Source organism: Lepidochelys olivacea, assembly GCF_965140295.1.
Source record: "Lepidochelys olivacea isolate rLepOli2 genome assembly, chromosome: 3".
Classification (NCBI taxonomy): domain Eukaryota; kingdom Metazoa; phylum Chordata; order Testudines; family Cheloniidae; genus Lepidochelys; species Lepidochelys olivacea.
This window is the reverse complement of record NC_140413.1, coordinates 59,827,040-59,850,901: the sequence shown is the minus strand read 5'-3', so window position 1 is coordinate 59,850,901 and position 23,862 is coordinate 59,827,040. Positions and strand designations below refer to the sequence as shown.

Genomic DNA, 23,862 nt, shown 5'->3' with positions numbered 1-23,862 from the left:
AGCAGTGGCTGCTGGATTTGAAGAGGTGTTTACCTATGTGGAACTAGAAAAATGGTATGCCTGAAATATAGTGCCTAAGGGAATTTACTGACCTTGGCCAGAAACTCTATCTAATACTAGAGGGTAAAATTGAGAAAGGTGGCACAGCAGCATGCTACCAGTGAAACGGGAGACAAACTAGTAATTCTGGCAGAAAAATAATTACACCAGGCATATTTTATGATGTTTATATTACTGCAGCCACCATTCCTTCCTACAGTGTTATATACTGTAAGCTAAAATGTTTTTGTAGTGCATGGACTAAAGTCATGGTTACTGGGAAAAATGAAATTTGTAGCTGGGAAAGTAAATTCTGTGTGCAGTGATATCCTGTATATTTGTTTAAATAACAAAAATTAATAAAGATATAGTGCCTTTGCTAGACTTTTCAGGTGTGGGATTATGGGATTTGGAAGAAAAGTAAAAAAAAAAAAATGTAATTGGTTAAAGGTACATGAAGCTTCATTGGTGAACATATGCATGCACAGTTTTGATCTAACAAGATTTTACTTAAACTCTACTCCACAAACTATTTGTATTGTCCTGATTAAAGACTAGATCTATATTTTCTATGCAGAAGAGGATCATGCTTTTAAACCCTCAGGTACATCGAGTAGTTAGGAGTCTACAGTATTGGATCAATTATGTGGAACATGTGAAATCACAATATCTTTCAACTGTGATGAGTTTGGCTGATTTTTCTCAATGGGATTTCTTCCATATAAAGACCAGAAGCTATGATGGCAAGAAGCCAGAAAATTTGCAGCTGGTAACTCAATCTCCAAGAAAAGAGAGAGAACAAGTGTTTTTTTTTTCTTTCAAATGACTGATAATAAGATCATTTAAATACTTGTATCTTTCTGCTTTGTATAAACGTTCTGTGATTTCCAATATGATGAAACTGAAATTATTCATATTTTTATTCCATAGTTTGTAAACTGAGGGTATCTGAGATAACTTTCTTCCTTTTCAAAACATTGCAGCTTTGTATAAATGTTTGTTTTTGTCATTTCTATATCTCTTGACTTGTGTATTTGTTTGCATATCTTCTTCTAAGTTATGTTCTCTCTTTCTTGTTTTACATGTGCAAACTTCTGCACCATCTATATTAATTTATTTTATTTCACTAAAAGTTGAGTGATGTTGCTTACCTGAATATGTTAATGATATATACTAATTATTCCATTGTATAATTGAAAACAGGACATTAGGTTAGCCCCTGATTCTAGACTAAAATAATGTAAATCTGGATCATTTGAAAATGCTCACATATTTTAATTTTTGCGTTTAGTTCATTCAAAATATAGGGCTATACCACTGCCAGATTAGTCATTATCTTAAACTTCTATTCCCTCAGGAATCTGAAATAAATTTATTTTCTATGAATAAAGATCAAGTGAGGTAAAGCCTATCATAGTAGGGAAAAACATTTTCATTAATTTTGACACGTTAGAAGAGGTCCATCTAGGAGGGATGTGTGTATGAGGAAATGAATAAATCTTGTACCATGGAAATAATTCATGAATAGTGGATCAGTAGCTGGTATTGACAGGCGACAGCGCATCAGTGGATAACACTAGAAGTACTTCAGTCAGTAACTCAATTCAATGTACATCATGTAGTGTAGAAGAGGGCAGGAGAAAATAAAGTACCTGCATGGATTAATATGGATAACATGTTTTTTTTCTGGTTGGTGTGGCAGGCTTGGAGTGTATTACCAGAGCAGAAGCGGATATTGTGTTGCTGGTGGATGGTTCATGGAGTATCGGGAGACCAAATTTTAAAACAGTCAGGAACTTCATTGCTCGTATTGTTGAAGTCTTTGATATTGGTCCTGACAAAGTGCAGATTGGTAAGTCTTGCAGATATAAAAGGGGTCTGGACACATAACTGTTCCATGACAATGTAGTAATCGAGTGATAATGGCTTTTTCAGCTCTTGCTCAGTATAGTGGAGACCCCAGAACAGAATGGCACCTAAATACTTACGGTTCCAAACAGAATTTACTAGATGCGGTGGCCAACTTACCATACAAAGGAGGCAATACTCTAACAGGTACGTTACCTTCCCTTAGTTTTCCTTAAGCTATATTTAAAAATGTTCTAGTAATTGCCATAAATCATCTGGTCAGTATTATCAATGAGCTCAGCACTGTGCATCATAAAATATTCCCTGCCCAAAGATGCTTCCAGTCTAGTTTGGACATGACTAAAACTGTTCAGACGTACTATAATACGGAAGGTGATGGCACAAGCTTGAAGTGTTGGGAAAGTCTTGCTGAGGTTAGCATCCAAAGGCAAGGGTTCTCTGCAGAAGTGTGTTTTAAGGAGGGATTTGGTGGAGGAGAATTTGGGTGGATAAGGAATGTGATGGATGAAATAATTTGGCCTATGAAAAAAGAGGGGAAGGCAATTCAGTGCACAAGGGGCAGCATGAAGACAAGTGTGGGGATAAAAAGGGGCGGTGTGGTGGGGATTTTGGCAGGAGGGAAGGGTATAAAAGGGAGAGGAGGAAGAATGGGGAGCAGAGATATTGACAAGGGCAGAGGTGGTGCAGGACTTGGTTGGGGAGGATGAGAAGCTTGAATTTGATGTGGAAGATGATGGACAGCCCTTGAAAGGATGTAAAGAGGGGAGTTATGTGGTCAGTGATGGCTATGGTGAAATACATTTGTTTGCCAATAAGGTATATTTTTAATAGTGTACTGTGCTCACCAGTTGCCTCTTTATGTCACATTAGGAATGGCTTTGAGTTTCATCCTAAAAGACAATTTCAAACCAGAAGTCGGATTGAGGCCTAGAGCTCACAAAATCGGTGTTCTCATCACTGATGGCAAATCACAAGACGATATAGTGGCTCCTTCAAAGAGACTCAGGGATGAGGGAGTGGAACTTTATGCGATTGGTAAGTATTGTATGAAGAAATATTGAATGTAGAGATGAGTTTTAAAAGATCATAATAGGTCAATAGTAATGCACTTGAATCCATTGAATGCGATAGAAATGATGTGTTTCGGTGCGGGAGGCTTAGCAATATTACACTTCATTTAAGTCTTGTTTATGTGTCATGTATTTAAGGTATTAAAAATGCGGATGAAAATGAGTTGAAGCAGATTGCAACAGATCCAGATGATACCCATGTTTACAACGTTGCTGATTTCTCCTTCCTCGTTAATATTGTTGATGACTTAACGATTAATCTGTGTAATAGTGTAAAAGGCCCAGGTACGTCTTTCTTTTCAATCAAATTCATCCTCTCCCAGTTTATGTGCTTTAAAATTGGCCTAAAATTCCTTCATTGCTAAGTGGGAACTGTCAAGGCAATCTGCTTTTTCAGCTACTGGCCTAAAGAAGCTGTGCAAGCCACCTGGGATAACAACCATGTTTTTCCTTCACCAGCATTACGCGGCTGTCTAAGCCTGCTTTATTCCCGGGGTCAGGCACATGGGAAAGATGTTGTTTGATGTGTCTCCCCTTATATGGGGAGGGGGCAGGGGAAGGTTCTTTCCTGGCTGACTGTTACTCAACCCAGGAAGAGTTTTAACAGGACTGCACTGTTGAAATGTGAAATCTGGCTGGCTTACAGCTCAGAAGCAAAGCTTAGCCTGGTAAAGAGCCCCTCAAGATTAGAGTTCTCCGTATCAAATGTTAATGTTCAGGGTGGGGTAGGAAGGAGACGGAACTTGCATAGGTCTGTTAGGAAGGCTACTGCCCACAGAGCCACGTAATGATGTGGTGCTGGGCTATCATTGTCATTGCTGTTGTAAGGGCTCCCCCGGTGAAGTGAGGCTTCATTTCAGAAATACCACCAAAGAGCAGCAGTAAATATTTTTTCAAAGCAGTTGAACTTGTGTATTATTCTGAGTTTCATTCCCATCACTGGTGAACTTCCTCATTAATGAGCATCTCCCTTTATTTGTTTCAATGCTATAGGTAGTTTGTCACCTCCCTCCAATCTGGTGACTTCTGAGGTGACACCTCGTTCTTTCAGAGTGACATGGACTGCACCCGTTGACAGCGTTGATAGATACAGGGTTGAATATTACCCTGTTTCTGGAGGCCCACCTCAGCAGGTTAGTACCTGGAGTCTCTGTTCTGATTTTATCTATATGAACAGACTCTTGCATATTGAAGTTTCTCTCATCTAGATTCTGCCAAGACAGCATGGTACCAATTTAAGATTTGTGTTAATCTGAAAGAATGTTGGTTATGTGTGGAGTGACATGAGGTGGGAAAGGACTTCTGTCTCAAAGAGCATGGAGGCATCTTACAAAAGGGGTATATTCCTGGCCACAATAGCAAGTTACATTATTTTTGCTGAGTGTTTCAAAAACCTGACAGAAATGAGGTTCTTACTATAGATGATCTTGGATATTTTAAAATTATGAAACTTGGAGTTTAATATACCTTAGAAAATACTTGTCTATGTTTCCTAGTAATGCCCACTGGTTCATATATCCACAATCAGATGTTCCTTTAATCAAGTCCGTTCATGAAAACTCTCTGACCATATCATCAACTAGGAGTAGTGGCCCTTTAGTACACCTTATTCTGGGTCATGGTTAAAGCAAAAGGTATGGTGGGCTCTACAGATTGTGAGATAGTATTTAGGTTAGGGTCAGAGGGTGGCATCTTGGAGCAAGACTGTTAAATCCATACTCAGATCTGACTCAGGTTTTACTCGGCCAAAACTAGCACTTTCTTCAGGATTTGTTCTTTGGTTAGGGCAAGTGCAGCCGTTCTGGCACATATTGACTTTATACCTTGCTTGTCCAATGGCATTTTATTCTGAAGACATCTTGCTTCTTTTTGGTTGATTCTTGTTGCTAATGTCACTGGGTACAGTACATGTGCTCTACAGGTCTCGATTTTCTGTGGTGCCATACTGTCTAAATTCTATGTCCAAAAACAGGGAAGAAGAATTTGAATATTAAATTTCCAAGCATGTTCCCCATTCAACTGAATAATGTGTAGCACAGGGGTTCTCAAACTGGGGGTTGGGACCCTCAGAGGGTCACAAGGTTATTACATGGAGGGGTCACGAGCTGTCAGCCTCCACCCCAAACCCCGCTTTGCCTCCAGCATTTATAATGGTGTTAAATATGTAAAAAAGTGTTTTTAATGTATAAGGGGGAGGGTCACACTCAGAGGCTTATTGTCTGAAAGGGGTCACCATTACAAAAGTTTGAGAGCCATTGGTGTAGCATAAATGCCAACTATGATAGTAGGGAGTCATTTAAATCTAATTGTACACTGTTACACATGTGTAACCTTATTGAAAACATATGTCTGCCTAAATCCCTACAACTTGCTTTTTCAAACATAATGGGGGCAGAATACTGAAAAGCTAAACATGCAGAAGACTAAGGGATGAATTTATTTATAGTGCTACTCCATTGATGCAAGAGTAATATGCAGCAAGACTGAAGATGACTTTGGTAAATTAAATTAACATTGCTTTTGTTTTTATGTAGTTTTATGTAAATAGAGCGGAAACTACTACAGTTCTGAGAAACCTGAAACCTGAAACAGAATATGTTGTTAAAGTGTTCTCTGTGGTAGAAGATGAAAGCAGTGAACCTCTAAGTGGCACAGAAACAACTGGTAAGTTAGAATTCCAGTGTGAACAATGTGTTTAACAAGTTGCTGTGACACCAATGATAGTCCTTCAGTAGAACACTTATTATTGCAATAATTCTTGACAACATAAAATGGTAGTTTGGTCCTTGAGTTGCCCATATAACCATTCCTGGAAAGTTGTGGCCATAAGAGACAGCTGCAGGGTGGAAATTGTTTGCCCTGACTCTGGCTTCCTTCCAAACTCATAAAGACACTGCTCTACTAGTCCTCTTTGGCCAGAGCCCTGGAGAAACATTCCAGTAAATGATTTATAATCTCAGGGAATATGGTCCAGAAATTGTCAAATACATGCCTTCATTCCATCTGTGCACCACTATATTACACAGATCATTTTTGCTACAGGCAGCCAAAATGTTGTCTCAAATTGACTCTGATTTTAGAGCATTAATGTGTGCCTGGTTCAGAGCAATTACATCAGTTTTGTGCGTATGGGCATAGATTGGCTCATGTTTCCATTATCAGCTGTTCAAATGATTGATAATATGTATGTTGTTACTGAATGCAAGATAGAGTGACATCCTGAGCCTGTCAACATGTTGATCATTAGCAATTCACTTCTGTCATATGTGATTGCTCTACATTAGGCAGGTTATAAATTCCAAATTAATTTATTCACATTAGTGCTTTAAAATTTGAGGTGCTTTTTTACTGTTTATGTAGTTTTTTACAGAGTAAGAAAACTGTATAACAGAGTAAAGAAAATAGATACAAAAATGTTCCCTTTATATGTACATATCCAGAAGCCAGTTACGTTTGGGTTTGATAATCAACATTTAATATTAATTGAGGTAGAACTTCAGAATATTCAAGAATCTTAATATACACTTCAAAATGCAGCTTTGTCCTTTTGGAACAGAATGTTAAAATTTTGAAAATTAGTGTTATAACAGAAAATCCCTGGAAACATTAAAAAAGATATGACTGTTACTAATTCTTTAAGTTAATCACCACTTACAACAACAAAATCTATGGGTTCCTTATTTCACTAACCCTATACCTCCTTATTCCCAAGTGACCTATTCTCTATAGTACTGCTGGATGGTGTATAATGCTAAAAGGCCGTGGAGTAGGCAGAAAAGTAATAAATAAAGTGATTGAATAAAATGAGTAATTTCATATTTTCACAGTGCCAATCCCTACAGTCAGAAACCTGAATGCTTATGACATTGGCTCGACTTCCATGAGAGTGAGATGGGAACCTCTCAGGGGAGCTACTGGTTATCGGTTATTGTATGAACCTCTCAATGCCACAATACCAGCTGTAGAAAAAGAGGTGTGGAAAGTTACCTTTACTTCTCTGTAACTTGTCTCTCCCCTCCGGGTCCCCACAAAAAGCTGTTAGATTTTCAAGGGTATCCCATAATAGTGAGAAATGTCTGGCAGGTATTTATGAAGAGCAGCACATTTACTGGAGTATTATATACAATGACATCAGTCAGGAAGTTGTAAATGTAGCGTAAATCTTGGAAACAAAGTTTTCTCTTTTAATTAAACCATTGTTTGCTTTTTCTTTCCGCTTTCTTTTATTTTTCAACACCTTGCATCTTTCTTTCACGTACAGATGCAAATTGGGTCATCAGTAAATGATGTTCAGCTGGTAGACCTCATCCCCAATACTGCCTACACTTTAACTATTCATGCAGAGTTCGGCGATCTCAGCGGTGACCCACTCACCACTCAGGAAGTGACATGTAAGGGCTTCTTGAATTCTTGCTTTGTTTTATGTTGTATCAGTAATATCTAACTTACATTATATTTTAGGAGCGATGGGTGGGTGGGAGGAGCGGGGCATTTATTTTGTCACTTTCTGTAGTTTTTTTTCTCTAAATATGGATTTTTCATCGTTGCAAATGTTCTGAAGGGTCATAAAGCCACTTTAACTGAAAATGAACTAAATAATAAAAAAAAACAATATGGCTTCCCTTATTGAGCTCAAGAGAGCTTGATAAAGGAAGGGCAATTTGGCTAACAACTTGCAAACAGCAGATTACAGTGGATTTATTTTATTGTGAGCCTACTTATACCTCTTTTCAAAAAGATTTAGTATTTTAACAATTAAAGTGGAAGATGGCTAAAGGTAAAGGAAAAGTTGGACTATCTCACATTACCTGTAGCTACTAAGGGCTAAATTCTGCTTGATTTACTCACATCATTGAGTTCGGTGGGACTGTTCACCTAAATATAGTAACTAGGATTTGGGTGCCAAAAGGCTTATTTAAAAGCAATAAACACATTTGAAATGGTATTTATTTAAAAAGGCGTTACCTGTATTTTCTAATTAAACCAACCTCCTTTAAATGGCATTGAAATTATGTTTATAAGAAGGAGCTCTGGCCCTTTTCCAGCCAATTGAGTAATTTTGAAATCACCAACATGAGCAGAGTACAGTTCTTCAACTATTGTGGTGGCTGGATAATTTGTTGAAATGACTCATCAGGTGACCAAAACAGGGATTCCCTTTGTTACGTTTTTGGCTTTTTTTTTTTTTTTAACAAAAAAAGATGCAAGAAGAGTTTCCTTTCCACTTTGAGAATGGTAGTTGTATATTATTATTCCTATTTTACAGTACCTTTAGCTGGAGCCAAAAGCTTGAGGGTTAGAGACATTACTCACAGCAGCATGAATGTCATTTGGGATCCTGCCCCAGGAAAAGTCCGCAAATACCTATTGAGATACAAAACAACTTTGGGAGACGAACCAAAAGAGGTAGGTGGAAAGCATTTTAGCAACTAACTGAAGATTGTTTTACTGTAAGAAGCTTAAATATAATATTAGAAACAGGTAATAAAAACAGAGAACATCAGCTGTTGGCAGCTACAATATTCCTCCCTCCTCTTTCTAACCACCTTTTATGTATTGAAAATGCATATCATGACCCTTCTCAGTCTTTTCTTCTCCAGTCTAAACAAACCCAATTTTTTCAATCTTCCGCCACAGGTCATGTTTTCTAGACCTTTAATCATTTTTGTTGCTCTTCTCTAGACTTTCTCCAATTCGTCCACATTTTTCCTGAAATGTGGTACCCAGAACTGGACACAGTACTCCAGTTGAGGCCTAATCAGCACAAAGTAGAGTGGAAGAATTACTTCTTGTGTCTTGCTTACAGCACTCCTGCTAATATATCCCAGAATGATGTATGCTTTTTTTGCCACAGTGTTACACTGTTGACTCATATTTAGCTTGTGATCCACTATGACCCCTCAGGTCCCTTTCTACAGTACTCCTTCCTAGGCACATTTTGTATGTGTGCAACTGATTGTTCCCTCCTAAGTGGAGTACTTTGCATTTGTCCTTATTGAATTTCATCCTATTTATTTCAGACCATTTCTTCAGTTGGTCCAGATCATTTTTAATTTTAAATCTATCCTCCAAAGCACTTGCAACCCCTCCTTGCTTGGTATCATCCACAAACTTTATAAGTGTACTCTCTCTATGCCATTATCTAAATCATTGATGAAGGTATTGATCAGAACCAGACTCAGAACTGATCCCTGCAGGACCTCTCTTGATATGCCTTTCCAGCTTGACTGTGAACCACTGATAACTACTTTCCCACCAATTATGCACCCACCTTATAGTAGCTATATATAGGTTGTATTTCCCTAGTTTTTTTATGAGGTCATGTGAGACAGTATCAAAAGCCTTACTAAAGTCAAGATATACCACATCTACTGCTTCCCCCCATTCACAAGCTTGTTATCCTGTCAAAGAAAGCTATTGGTTTGACACGATTTGTTCTTGACAAATCCATGCTCACTTTTACTTATCATCTTATTATCTTCCAGGTGTTTGCAAAGTAATTGCTTAATTATTTGCTCCATTATCTTTCTGGGTACTGAAGTTAAGCTGACTGATCTGTAATTCCCTGGGCTGTCCTTATTCCACTTTTTATAGATTGTAACTATATTTGCCCTTTTCCAGTCCTCTGGAATCTCTCCTGTCTTCCATGACTTTTGAAGATAATTGCTAATGGCTTAGATATTGCCTCTGTCAGCTCCTTGAGAATTCTATGATGTATTTCATCAGGCCCTGGTGACTTGAAGTTAACTCTAGGTGCCAGTTACAGTACTTGGTGCAAAACAAGTCGTTTGAGCAGCTACAGTCAGGTAGTCAGAGGTATGAGTACCCAGATTTGTACCCACAGTTCAAGTGCAGGTGCAACAATGTAGGTACAAATTGCACCCCGAAAAGGAGTGCAAAATTATCCCAGAATATCTTGGTCTTTTTTTTTGTAGCAATGACTACAATATATTAATGTGCATGTATAGGGACAGAAATTTAACTGTGTGTCAATTTACAATTCTGCTGCCTTTATTTTTGTTTCTAGGTGGAAGTTGATAAATCAAAAACGAGCACAGTCCTTTCTAGTCTTCTCTCACAAACTCCGTATGATATACAACTCGTTGCAGTATATGATGAAGGAGAATCTATCCCAGTAGCTGCTAAAGCTACCACTTGTAAGTTGTGGGAATATTTAATTTAACTCTGCTATTAAATATGTTTTCTTAGAATTTCTTAGAATTTCTTAGAATTTCTTAAATTCTGTTTAAGCAAAATGTGCTGCATTTTATTGTAGAATTTAGGCAGCAATATCATGTAATCCGTTTCTTAAACCTGCACTTTGAGAATTCTAAATTCTTCTTATTAAGTAAAATGCTTAGAGGGCAGAATTCTGCTCTCTGGGACCTATGCAACTTCTGAAGCTGTCTAGTGGATAAGGCATAGCATTAGGAATCAGGACATGTGGGTTCTGTTCCCAGTTGTGTCATTGATAAACTGTGTGGCCTCACATAAGCCACTGTTTGTCTCAGTTTCCTCATCTGTAAAATGGGAATAGCCCTCTGCCCTTTTATAAAATACTCAGATCCTACACAAGGAAAAGAAGGCTGATACTGAAAAGTTTTTTAACCTAGCAGATTTTTTGTCAGTGATAGAAAAAACAGCTCATCAAGGAAAGTGTTCAGCCACAAGATATTGGGTTCAGTGCAGGAATTCTTGGGTGAAGTTCTAAAGATTATTTATGCAGGAGGTCAGACTAGATGGTATAATTATACCTTCTGGGAAATCTATGTACCAGAACTTCAGCTGCTATGAATCGGTGTAGTTCTACTGAAGTCAATGGAGCTGTGCCAGTTTATATTAGCTGAGGACCTGGCCGTATGAAAGACAAATTGCTCTGTATAAGTGCTGAGTAACACTACAATTTGCTATTAAAGTCATTGGAAATGTGTCTGGGAGCATACTCTGTTGCATAGAAAGTTGTTTATTAATGGAGCTTTGTGATTGTGATTATTCTTAGTTTATAGGCTGTATCTTTTGTTTGTTTGTTTTGAGAAGTATTTTTCCTTTCTTCATAATAGTGCCTGTACCAGCACCAGTCAATCTCAGACTCACAGAAGTAACAAAGCAAAGTTTCAGAGGCACTTGGGACCATGGAGCTCCAGATGTGGCTCTCTATAGAATCACCTGGGGACCCTATGGTGGAACAGAAAAGCAGGAGGTAGGAATGAATAGTCAACATGCAGTTTTCTTTAGGACCCTCTCAGAGCACTATTTTTTATCTGAAATTAAATTTGTGAATGGCCTCAATCTTGGAAACCCTTCGGTGGGAATTGTATGTGGAGAGGTTTTCAGGATCTGATCCAATATTTGCAGCCAACTAAAATGTCACAATGTAAAGAAAAATGCTCTGTTATCTCCTTTCTTTCCTCCCATGACCAGACCATCCTAAATGGCGATGAAAATACTCTGGTTTTCGAAAATCTGAACCCAGACACCCTATATGATGTCTCAGTTACTGCCATCTATCCTGATGAATCCGAAAGTGATGACTTGATTGGCAGTGAGCGGACATGTAAGTAATCAATTCCCTAAAAGGGATAATGTGTATTATTAATTATTATTATTATTATTATTTATTAGGGCTGCCAAGTGATTAAAAATTTTATTGTGATTAATCACGCGATTAATCGTACTGTTAAACAATAATAGAATGCATTTATTTAAATCTTTTTGGATGTTTTGTAGATTTTCAAATATATAGATTTCAATTACAACACAGAATACAAAGTGTACAGTGCTCTTTATACTTATTTTTATTACAAGTATTTGAACTGTAAAAAACAAAAGAAATAGTATTTTTCAATTCACCTAATACAAGTACTGTAGTGCAATCTCTTTATCATGAAAGTTGAACTTGCAAATGTAGAATTACATACAAAAAACTGCATTCAAAAATAAAAATGTAAAATTTTAGAGCCTACAAGTCCACTCAGTCTTACTTCTTGTTCAGTCAATTGCTCAGACAAACAAGTTTGTTTACATTTTCAGGAGATAATGCTGCCCACTTCTTGTTTAAACTGAGAACAGGCGTTTGCATGGCACTGTTGTAGCCAGTGTCGCAAGATATTTACCTGCCAGATATGCTAAAGATTCATACGTTCCTTCGTGCTTCAACCACCATTCCAGGTGACACACATTGTTGCTGATGACGGGTTCTGTTCGATAACAATCCAAAGCACTGCAGACCAACGCATGTTATTTTCATTATCTGAGTCAGATGCCGTTAGCAGAAGGTTGATTTTCTTTTTTGGTGGTTCAGGTTCTGTAGTTTTCACATTGGAGTGTTGCTCTTTTAAGATTTCTGAAAGCATGCTCCACACCTCCTCCCTCTCAGATTTTGTTAGGCAGTTCAGATTTTTAAACCTAGGGTTGAATGCTGTAACTATCTTTACAAATCTCACACTGGTACCTTCTCTGCATTTTGTCAAATCTATGGTGAAAGTGTTCTTAAAATTAACATGTGCTGGGTCATCATCCAAGACTGCTATAACATGAAATATATGGCAGAATGTGGGTAAAACAGAGGAAGGGACATACAGTTCTCCCCCAAGGAGTTCAGTCACAAATTTAATTAATGCATGTCCCCTGCAATGGTGGCCAAAGCATGAAGGGGCATATGAATGTTTAGCATATCTGGCACGTAAATACCTTGCAATGCCGCTACAAAAGTGCCATACAAATGCCTGCTCTCACTTTCTGGTGACATTGTAAATAAGAAGAGGACAGCATTATCTCCTGTAAATGTAAACAAACTTGTCTGTCTTAGCGATTGGCTGAACAAGAAGTAGGACTGAGTGGACTTGTAGGCTCTGAAGTTTTACATTGTTTTGTTTTTGAGTGCAGTTATGTAACAAAAAAAAATTCTACATTTGTAAGATGCACTTGCAGAATGAAGAGATTGCACTACAGTAATTGTATGAGGTGAACTGAAAAATATTATTTCTTTTATCATTTTTACAGTGCAAATATTTATAATAAAAATAATATACACTTTGATTTCAATTACAACACAGAATACAATATATATGAAAATGTAGAAAAACATCCAAAATATTTAATACATTTCAATTGGTATTCTATTGTTTAACAGTGTGATTAAAACTGTGATTAGTTTTTTTAATTGTGATTAATTTTTTTGAGTTAATCCTGTGAGTTAACTGCCTAATTATTATTATTATTATTATTATTATTAGCTATTAAATTAGAATTAAAGGCATATATGCAATACTTCTAAAAAATTCTTGTGCTTTTTCCTAGTACCTGCAATACGTCCAACAACACAAGGTAAGAACCTGAATTCTCAGGTTTCATGTTATTTAAAGAAGTCATAATTCCCATTTAAAACTGAATAGTGTATTTACGATGATCTCAGCTTATTAATAAATATAATTTTGTATTTGGAATGATACTAAACATATGGTTAACACATGCTTTGTTATTTTACTAACATTCCAGTTAAATTCTCTTCTTTGTTGTATTCTGAAAACTTTGGGCCAAATTCTGCACATGCCTGGCTCAGTGAAGCCAGTGGCATCCTGGCACACATCTGAGTACAGAATCTGACCCTTTGTTTGAACTGTGTGCTTAACCTGTGCTTCAATAACTTCAGCACCAAAGAGCGGCCCACGAAACCTTCAGGTGTACAATGCGACTTCCAATAGCCTGACTGTAAAGTGGGATCCAGCCAGTGGCCGAGTGCAGAGATACAGGATCACTTACCAGCGTACAACTGGGGATGGCGCTGAACAATCGGTAACTAATTTTTAAGCACTATAATTATTAGACCATGAAAAACAAATTTGATCATGTAGTTCTTAAGATTAGTGTGTCAGAACAATTAAGTTTCAAATCAGAGCAGTGCAGATATTAATCAGGGGCATTTTTAGATGAAAATTTATGGTCAAAATAAATATGGTATTTATGTATTAAATATAAATTTCCAAACTAATATGTTCTCTATGGGGAAAAAAGTGGCCATGTGGAAAATCAATTTTCTTGAGATTGTCTTGCATCCCATTATCTGTACAGATCAGATAATAAAGTAAAACTAGCTATATTTCTACCTTAAATATGTACAAATCAAATAAAAATATCAAAATATAAGTCCTAGAGAACTGTGATTCACAAACGTCTTCCAGTCCAGGGCTTGTCTGAGATTTTCACTGTGTGGTTCACATGCTAATAGAGGGACTGTGTCATGGTGACTAATTCAAGATAGCGTGGACCACCGGCTGTTCCAGTAGTGAATGCGTAACAGCTCTATGGAACTACAGCAACTGCTTAGGAGAGAAAGTAATATTAGGAAAACATTGAAGGTCGTTTAGCGTCTTTTAATGTGATTCAGGTGCTGTAAACAAGGAGAATAGTCAGCACCATGTGACCAGCTTCTCACAGACCACCAGCTAGTGCTCTGTACACCACTGGTTGTCCATACAGCACAGTTTGGCAACCACTGATCCAGCCCCTCCGCTTGTCACCCAGTTTACCTGAAATGTATGCTACTAATAACAAAACCAAATCCTATTGATTAATAGCATGGCCAGTTGATTGTCTACCCTTTTGGTTCATTATGAAAAATGTTCAAAATAACCAGATTTAGCCAGTTCTATTGCTAAAAATCAGTAACAGTACAGGAAAGAGTTATTAGGTTACCAGTCCTTCTAGGAAGCTGTTTTTTGCATTGTGTCTGTTCACAGTATGGTATTTACTTTAGATTTGGCTGGATGTTTTCACATTCAAGTTTACTTTTCTATGAACAGCATATATTTGAATTGAAATGTGAAATATGTGATTCTTCAAAAATCCAAACCCATGTCAATAAGCAGCAACGTATGTTAGAAAGGCCTAGAAATATCTGTGAGGAATTAACAAAAAGGGAGTGTGTTTTCAACAGTCAGTGCAGTGAAAGTGAAAAGTCAGTAAACAAGAGAGAACAGTGATAAGGTCAATTAAACAGGGAATGAGTTGCCAAGAGGGGCTGTGATCTGTAACTGGTGGTTTTCAAGTGAGACAGGGAAAGAAGAGGCATTCTGTAGAAATCTATGAATACTCTGTCTTCCAGCGATACAGGGGATGGACTAGATCAATTATTCTCACCCACCTAGGGAGCAGATCTGTAGTGGACTGGGAGAAGAAATAATCCATGAGGAGACTTCCTCCTAGAGAGTGTTTCTCAGAACAAAAATGTTGAGAACCATTGGACTAGTGATCACCCAGGTGGCCATTTCCAAGCCTCACATTTATATTATATAATACATTATATATATTTTTTGGATTCATGGTATATTGATCAACAAAATCAATATTTGCTAATCATTACCAGCCATATGATGGTAATTTATTGACTACCTTTTTGGTGTAGGTATTTTATTGAACTGCTGGTACTACTGGATTATATCAGTACCTCATCGAAAACTTTCAAAGCCAAATTTTCAAAAAGGGGTTGTAGGTTGCTTTGAGAGACTGGTTGGGCGCCCAACAGCTCCATGACCAGGGAAGAGAAAGGTGGCTTAAAGCCACACCCCAGGATCTGGGCAAATACTAGTGACTTTGGACCAGATTTGTAAAGGTATTTAGGCACCTAAAGAGGGTATTTTCAAAAGCGCCTGGCTGCCTTACTTCCAACAGGAGTTAGGCAGGCACTTAGGAACCTACCTAATCACCTTTAAAACTCTGGCCCTTAGTAACTGTATACAGATAACAAGGATTTAAACCCATTTATTTGAGTTTCTTGTTTTGTTAGCATATGCTAAAGGTTGTTCTGCTAAAGACTGTAGATTACTCTGAAATTTAGAATATGTCAGTGGATGGGCACTAGGTTAAAAACATCTGGACTCCAGTAAAATGTCCAGATGTCTAAATGCTTACTCATTTTGGGAGTTCTCCATTTTCAACAGATTCTAATTGCTGTGGCATAAACATCTGAATTCAGTAGACTGTTAAAATGTACAAATTGTATAAGAAGATTGTTAGGCTACTTTCAGCGATGTATAAAAACACCGATTTCACATAATGAAAGAAAATTGAGCCTGCTAGAGTGGTGCCATTCTCACATCACTATAAATCTTTACTTATGTGATCTGATAAGGGCTGAAGTCACATGGTTAACTGTCTAAGTATAATTGAAGTAGAAGATTTATTGTACTTTTTGGATTAAAGCAAAAATGTTTAGGACATTTCTAGAATCAACATGCAACGAAATGTGTGAAAGTGAGGCTAGAATTCCATGATTTTAATATTATACAACTATTTATGTTTTAGAGCTCTACAAAGTGTTATAATCATTTATTGAAATACACCTGAGCAATGGGCATGATATGCCTGCTCCAAAGCTCTTCGAAAGTTAATGGAAAGACTCCCATTGATTTTGATGGGCTATGGATCAGGACCCGTCTGGGAAGAAATTCCTTTACATTGCCGCTAAAAAGATTGAAGGTCTATATTTAATTGTTATATATAGATTTGGAAATCTTTTAACAAATGCTGTCTTTGTATTACTGTAGTCTTTTAAAACCAGCCTTAATGAATATGCCACACTGAACTGAATATAATTACTGTTTAATTTATTAGTGAGCTTTCTGATCATGATGGGAGCAATGCCCCATGTAGTCTATACAGGATTCTGTTGTGTGTATCGAATACTTATATTTTTTACTAGAGAGTAAGACTTAGTAAATAAGTGATTTTAATGGTTCATTTTTGTTTTACTCCAGACCGTGGTAGGAGGGAGGCAGAACAGTGTCGTACTACAGAAGCTGCAACCCGACACGCCATACACTATTACTGTATCGTCTATGTATGTGGATGGGGAAGGAGGACGGATGACAGGCAGGGGCAAGACCAGTAAGTAAAAGAACTGTCTGTGGTGTCTCCATTAGCAAATGGCTGTGAAACCATTTATACCTTGCGCTGGAGATCAGCAGATCGATTAGTTTTGCGGGAGGGGGTGAGGGGGTAGGTCTCATAGTGTGGACCTTCTGGAGTATAATCTACCTCATTTTGTCCCTACCCCACAACTTGAAAACATCAGAAATCTTTTCCCCTCCCTTCATAGCATGTGTGCTTCATTCTCTGTGTTAATTGTAGTGCATTTGCCTGAGAGGGAGTGTGATTTCAGCAGTCTGACAGGGCTTTCAATGTATTTCAGAGCCACTCAACACAGTAAAGAACCTCCGGGTGTATGATCCAACCACCAGCACGCTGAGTGTACGATGGGATCATGCTGAAGGAAGTCCTCGCCAGTATAAAGTATATTATGTGCCAACAACAGGTGGTGCAGAGGAAATGGTAATCATTCTTGTGGGTCTTATTAGTTGTCCCAGATAAGTTGCAGTATAACCCCCTGAACAAAAATTGACAATGATGAGTGCCTCACCCCAATACAAGGATATATATAGACCTTGTGCAAATTCTGTTCTCTGCTACACTAATATAAATTCGGAGTAGTTCCATGGAAGTCAGTGAGCTCATGACTTAATACCACTTTTTTAATGTAATATATTAAGAAGCAAATCTTCAGCGATTAGATGTTAGCACATGGGAGCAACTGTATTCCACAGCAACTCCTGCACTTCTCCTTCTGAAGGCAAAATATATGGGCATGAATGTTGTCATAAGGGGATGGGCTAGTGGATAAGGACTTAGGAGATCTCATTTCTGTTCCCATCTTTGCTACTGATAGTATGACATTATTCAAGTAACTTTGGGTAACATTTTCAAAAACACCTCAGTGATTTAGGTGCCTACATCACACCTTGTAAAAGGAAATTAGGAGCCTAATCACTTTTGAAAATCTTACCATTCACCTCTTTGTACCTCAGTTTTCCCACCAGTAAAATAATGATAGTGCCACTTATCTGTCTTTCAGAGAGCACTGATCTATTGATGAGAAGCTCTATATAAGTGCTAAGTGGTATTACTGTATTAACCTGAGATTTTTGTTACTACCTGCCTTTACAAGTATGTAATGTTACTTATTTATGTGATATTATTAGTACTGAACTCTAAAAATAACTGAGTTGAGATATAGCGCTATGAGCCAAATCCTTGTCTTAAACCAATCCTTGCGGGTTTTGGAGTTGATACCAGTGGGATCTGGTCCTAAGTCCACCATTAGTCCAGGTCAGTTCCAAGGGAATGTGTAGCATAGCAAATAACAATCACTGCTGGGAATGGAATCATTTGGGGGGGAGGGATAGCTCAGTGGTTTGAGCATTGGTCTGCTAAACCCAGGGTTGTGAGTTCAATCCTTGAGGGGGCCATTTAGGGATCTGGGGAAAAAATTGGGGATTGGTCCTGCTTTGAGCAGGGGGTTGGACTAGATGACCTCCTGAGGTCCCTTCCAACCCTGATATTCTATGATTCTATGAATATAAATCTTAAATACAGAGTTTTATCAGGCCTGTGGAACAAACTCCTTCACTCCTAAGTTCAAGGCACACTTCTTTGACCTACTTCCTCTAACAGAAACACACACAGCAGCGGGTGCACACTTAAAAATAATAAACAGTCAACAGCACAAAACCCCTGCTACCACAGCAAAACACTCCACTGCACCCACATTTCCCTGCCTGGAGAGAGAGAATGAGAGAGAGAACAAATTAGACGTGACAGATGTTAGCTACGTTACTCAATGCACTGGTGGAAGGTGCTCAGATAGTACAATGATGAGGGAAGTATAAAAACCTGTGTAGAATAGAATAAATAGAATGAAAGTAATTCTGAAGGAGTAATAAACATTAAATTAAAAGTTAAATTAAATAATAACTTTCCCTTTAACTATTTGACTTTTAAACTGACAAAGCACTATTAGTCCTTTGCATTGGTTTTGTCTAAGATACTCTCCTCTACCCAGAAAACTGCTATTTTGCTTCAGAGTTCCAGTATCCATATAAATAGCTTTTCATAAGGAGAAGAAAGTTTCTTCAGCTGGCATCTTGTATTTCCAGCCATCACTCATAATTTGTGTGTAAATTGGGTGGAATATGGACATTTATCTTTACATTATCCAGCCAAATGTTTCTTTCTTTGGCTGAGTTTCAGTTTCAAGTTTCTCCTGTGTTCCAATTTTGGAAAAGATAGTGTCACTTCCTTTTTAACAGATGACCCTAGGAAGCATACAGAGGTCCTTGACATCAGAAGCAGGCTTCTAAACCAACGTGCAGTTGCAGTCTGTCATGTTAAGTTGCACAGATGTGGCTGTAGCTATGCCTTTAAGTAAAAAGAAAATGTGCTTTTGAATATAATTTGTAATAATTACTAGGTCAGATACCTTGAGCTGATATAAATCAGAGTAGCCCCACTGACTTCATTTGTAGATTCCTTTTTGGGATCATTAAGAAAATGTAAAATAGTTTAAACTGACATCTGCAGTAACAGTCGGACTTGAAATGCTCAATTGTTTCATCCTTTATTTAAATACCACACCACTTTTTTTAAACCAACAGACAACAGTACCAGGGAACACAAATTATATCATCCTGAGATCTCTCCAGCCTGACACACCTTACAAAATAACTGTGGTTCCAGCTTACCCGGAAGGGGATGGTGGACGTGTATCTGACATTGGGAGAACTTGTAAGTGAAGTGGTCTTATTCATAACATTTTAGGATTTATATATAAATAATTCAAAATTATAGATGTTGTATAGTCCTAATTTACTTTACATTTCCTCTGCAAATTTCCTGATCCTGAGTTAATTGTAGGGCAGGTACATAAGAATGATGTTCACGTCTATCATTGATCATGATATGAGTGTATCATGATTCACTTTCACAACGTACTCAATCTTCATTGCTTTCTGTAAGGAAGGCTTTCAGTCTGCTTTTGCTGACAGGAAGCATGTTCCAATGATTAGGATGTTAGCCTGTGACTTGGGACACATGAGTTCAATTCCCTGCTTCATCACTGACTTTCTGTATGCCCTTGGGTAATTCACTAGTCTACCTGTACCTCTGCTTTCCATCTATAAAAATGGAGACCAGAGCGCTTGCATACCTGATATGGGTGTTTGTGAGGATAAACACATTAGACTGTGAGATGCTCAGATACTGTGGTAATGAAGGCCACATAAGTACCTTAGACAGATGAACTGTTATCTTAGCACCTTTTTGTGCTACTATGTGTGTCCGGACAGAACAGAGTTATTCTTGTGTACTCATCTCTGTAACACTTATTTAAAATATCCTTGGCTTAGTGGTGAGAGGAGCGGCAAGAAACATACAAGTTTACAACCCTACACCGAACACCCTGAATGTCCGATGGGAACCTGCACCGGGTCCAGTACAACAGTATAGAGTTGTCTACGCTCCGCTGGTTGGCCCAAGGCCATCAGAGTCTGTAAGTTATTCAGCCTCCTGAGTATTCCTCAGAGAAGCTCTGAGGATGTCACCTCCAATGATCACTGACTTGTAGTAACAAAACAGTTGTAACCAGGGGTGCGAGCAGAATTCTCCTAAGCAGAAGGCCCAGAACTCTCCCTTCCCTGCTCTGCACCATACTCTTTGCCCCACATTCTTCCCCTGCACCCAACCCCACACAGTATCCATACCTCCGCTGCCCCTGCTCCCAGCCCTGAGTTCTCATTCGCTGTTGCTGCACCCAGATCCATGTTCCCCATCTAGCACCCTACTCTACACGCACTCCCCTCCCATTGTACCCCATCTAGCCCCATGCTCTTCCCCCACAGAACCAGCTCCAAGCTTTCCCCCCACACCTAGCCCCATGGTCTCCTCTCCCCTCACTCAGCCCTGAGCTATTACCCAGAGGGGTGGTCAGGCTGAAGAGCATCATCCCCACCAGAGGCCAGGCAGTTCTGGGACCACTAGACCCCATCCTCCTGCTGCATCTCTGCTTCTCCAAGAAACACCAAAAGCCTGGATTCAATCCTCCCACTCTCCTGGAGATTCCTGGTGCCGTCTACTTCACTTTCCCCTGGGGCTGGGGGTGCCCAGTGCCCCCGTTCCCCCCTCATTGTGCCATGGATTGTAATCTATCTGCATGCGGCATCTCTGCTGAAAACCCCATTTCCATATGAATTTAATGTGCTGTATGTAATCGCACCATTCAGTGGAGTAAAAGAATAAAAGCCCCACCCATTTTAAATTTGCTGTTGAGAATCCTTTATTGTATTGCCAACAAAAGGAAATTAAATTGGAATATTGATTTTTAAACATAAGAAATACAAAGCAAAGACTATTTATGTGTATGTGGGAATGGCTTCAGGGCTCTCTTGGGATATAAAATTAGGACTTTATATATGCATTGATTTGGATAAGAAGTTTTAGGGGTACCTGAGCCCTTGTATGTGTAGACTGTCACCCACACTCTACAGATACAAATATGTGCACTATGAACAGTCCAACGTCTGTGTGAACCTGTCAGAATTTGTAATGTATTGTTGGCATCTGTCAAGTGTGAGTACTTATAACTGCGCAAACGTGTGAGACCTAATAGAGGCCCTTTTGAAAATGTATCCTTAGCATATGTCACTAAACCACAATGGAGCAATATTTTGCTCTGGATTTCTGCATGTCTCTATCTTTACCAGTCACAACTTTTTCATGAACATTTCATGTTCAAAACACGTACAATAATTATGGTTTTAAACTATCAGCATTTTAGAAAAAAAGTCATTTTGCAGAATGAGAACTTCTGTATTCTACTGCCACATAATTGCATCTCCTGCTGTTGAGTTTTGTGTTAGGCAAGCAGTACTGGCTGGTTCCTATAAAATTGCATTATTGTAGTTGGAAAATACACAACAGGATCAGGCTCCCAAATTTCCTCCTTTCAATATAAATGACTGATAATTAATTTGAATAATAATAATTTTACAGGGCGTTATCTGTATTAGGATGTTGTATGGACCTGTCACTCTCACTTCACCCTCTTTTCCCTCCCAGATTGTGGTTCCAGCAAACACTCACAATGTTGTGCTGGAGCGCCTGACCCCTGACACTCCTTACTCTGTGAACGTTGTGGCTCTGTATGCCGATGGAGAGGGAAATCAAAGCTCTGGGCAAGGGAGAACAAGTAAGAGGCAAAATTATGTTTGTTTACTGCTATCTTAGCGTCTCTATTTGCTGCTTATATGAGTGAGGTATTGCCTACAAACAAATGTCATGTATGCTTTCCAGTGTAGGTCTGCCAGTTCACCTGAGTAATGGCTTTTTTGATTTTAGACCTCCCTGGAACAACAGCTCCCAATTAGGCCAGATTATCTGTTGGTTGTAATGCAGATAAATTCTTACTAGGGACCAGACTAGACTGACACTTGTGATGTAAGCTTAAATTGAACCTAGGTCTTTAGCAGTAAAAAAGTCCTTTGGCCTGTAACATTCAGTTACAGCTACACTCCTAACTCTGTCTCTCTCTCCAAAACAAAGAGCACATTAAAATGGACAGTTTACTGCCAAAACAGAGGCATAAATTTCAGCTTGAATTCTGGGTCTTGTCTGCCATAATAATCACATGAGTACAACCCAGGGCCAGATTTAGGGGCAGGTGACCCAGGCTTGGGTGCTGTTTTTGTTGTTAGTGACAAAAGGGAACATGTTTGAAGTAACATGTTTCAGGTATTCCGTATGTGGATTCATTTTTGCTCACCTCCTAGAATGTTCCAGACCTTTGTAGAATCTCATGGAATCTTCCAGACTTTCTGAGAACTACATTTTCCTCAAACCTCCTAGAATGTTGTTAGCCATGCCCTTGCGGGTATATTATGGTCGGGATGTGACCTGTCAAACAGTAAGATATAAATATAGATTTATAGATCCTAGTTTGCAAATTTATTGTCTTATATGACAGGGACAAATCATGCATGAAAATCGTGCATCAAAGTCGTGAAATGGGCTACAAATGCAATAAAAAATAAGGTATTTGAAATGCTAACAAATGGGGGTGGGGAGGCACTGAAGATGCTCCTTGTCTGCGGTGCCATTTGGTTTAGGGCCAGCCGTGGTACAACCCATTGTAGGCAGTCCACGAAAATCCCCCCCATCCCATTATCTGAAATAGCAAAACCTGTCTGTTATTACCTAATGAGCTGAGAGCACAAGGCCTTCTGTAAGAGGGTAGACAGCAGGGATATCCCAGATGAATAAACCTACAGTGAACCTGGCTTATTCCAGCCTTGTGCTTGTAACTAGATGGAGGAACTTGCCTGTGGCTGCAACATGCCAACCCTTGCTCTGTGTGTACCCTTTTCTCTACTGTTTGCCCAGATTTATATAAAATCTGCAAAGGTGACAATCTGTCAATTGTTTTGCCTGCCCGAGTTTGGGCAGAAATCTGTAATGGATGCGGATGCTCACATTTCAAGCTTCAGTTACTAACTTTCCCGCCCTTCCACAGAGCCAGAATTCTGGTCAGTTGGGCCCCACTCCTGATGTGACCTCTGGATAATGCCGTGATATTATCATCTATATTTGCCTGTACATGTACATGCAGGGGTCAGTGGGAGTCCTTGATGTGCACTCCAGGGCAACATCTGACCCACTGAGACAGCTCTATATCCCAGGGTATCATAATGTGAAAGGACTTCTGTCTTCGCTCCACTTCATTGGTCCTTATACATATTCCCCTTTTAGTACCTCGCAGTGGGCCAAGGAACTTGAAGGTGTTTGATCCAACAACAAACAGCCTGTCTGTTCAATGGGACCATGCTGATGGGCCAGTTCAGCAGTACAGAATCATTTATTCTCCCACTGTTGGAGATCCCATAGATGAATATGTAAGTGCCTATATATATAATTCATATATAATATATAAATACATAATCATTTGTTAATAATCATTTAAATATCCTCTGATATATAGAAAAACAAAAATATCTGATATTTG

At 38.6% G+C, this 23,862-nt stretch overlaps 1 protein-coding gene across 6 annotated transcripts in view; it reads left to right on the top strand.

Moving 5' to 3' along the window:
• Positions 1-23,862, top strand: part of COL12A1 (collagen type XII alpha 1 chain) — a 135,076-nt gene that overhangs the window by 53,719 nt on the left and 57,495 nt on the right. For all 6 annotated transcript variants that reach the window (XM_084623180.1, XM_084623178.1, XM_084623181.1 and 3 more), the window contains 20 exons: positions 1,742-1,891; positions 1,975-2,094; positions 2,779-2,943; positions 3,117-3,263; positions 3,972-4,111; positions 5,513-5,642; positions 6,806-6,951; positions 7,240-7,369; positions 8,245-8,384; positions 10,006-10,135; positions 11,039-11,178; positions 11,400-11,532; positions 13,278-13,304; positions 13,630-13,772; positions 16,733-16,862; positions 17,167-17,306; positions 19,466-19,595; positions 20,216-20,358; positions 21,924-22,053; positions 23,610-23,752. In XM_084623180.1, the coding sequence (XP_084479306.1) occupies positions 1,742-1,891; positions 1,975-2,094; positions 2,779-2,943; positions 3,117-3,263; positions 3,972-4,111; positions 5,513-5,642; positions 6,806-6,951; positions 7,240-7,369; positions 8,245-8,384; positions 10,006-10,135; positions 11,039-11,178; positions 11,400-11,532; positions 13,278-13,304; positions 13,630-13,772; positions 16,733-16,862; positions 17,167-17,306; positions 19,466-19,595; positions 20,216-20,358; positions 21,924-22,053; positions 23,610-23,752 (2,657 nt within the window). The remainder of the gene's footprint in view (positions 1-1,741; positions 1,892-1,974; positions 2,095-2,778; positions 2,944-3,116; positions 3,264-3,971; positions 4,112-5,512; positions 5,643-6,805; positions 6,952-7,239; positions 7,370-8,244; positions 8,385-10,005; positions 10,136-11,038; positions 11,179-11,399; positions 11,533-13,277; positions 13,305-13,629; positions 13,773-16,732; positions 16,863-17,166; positions 17,307-19,465; positions 19,596-20,215; positions 20,359-21,923; positions 22,054-23,609; positions 23,753-23,862) is intronic.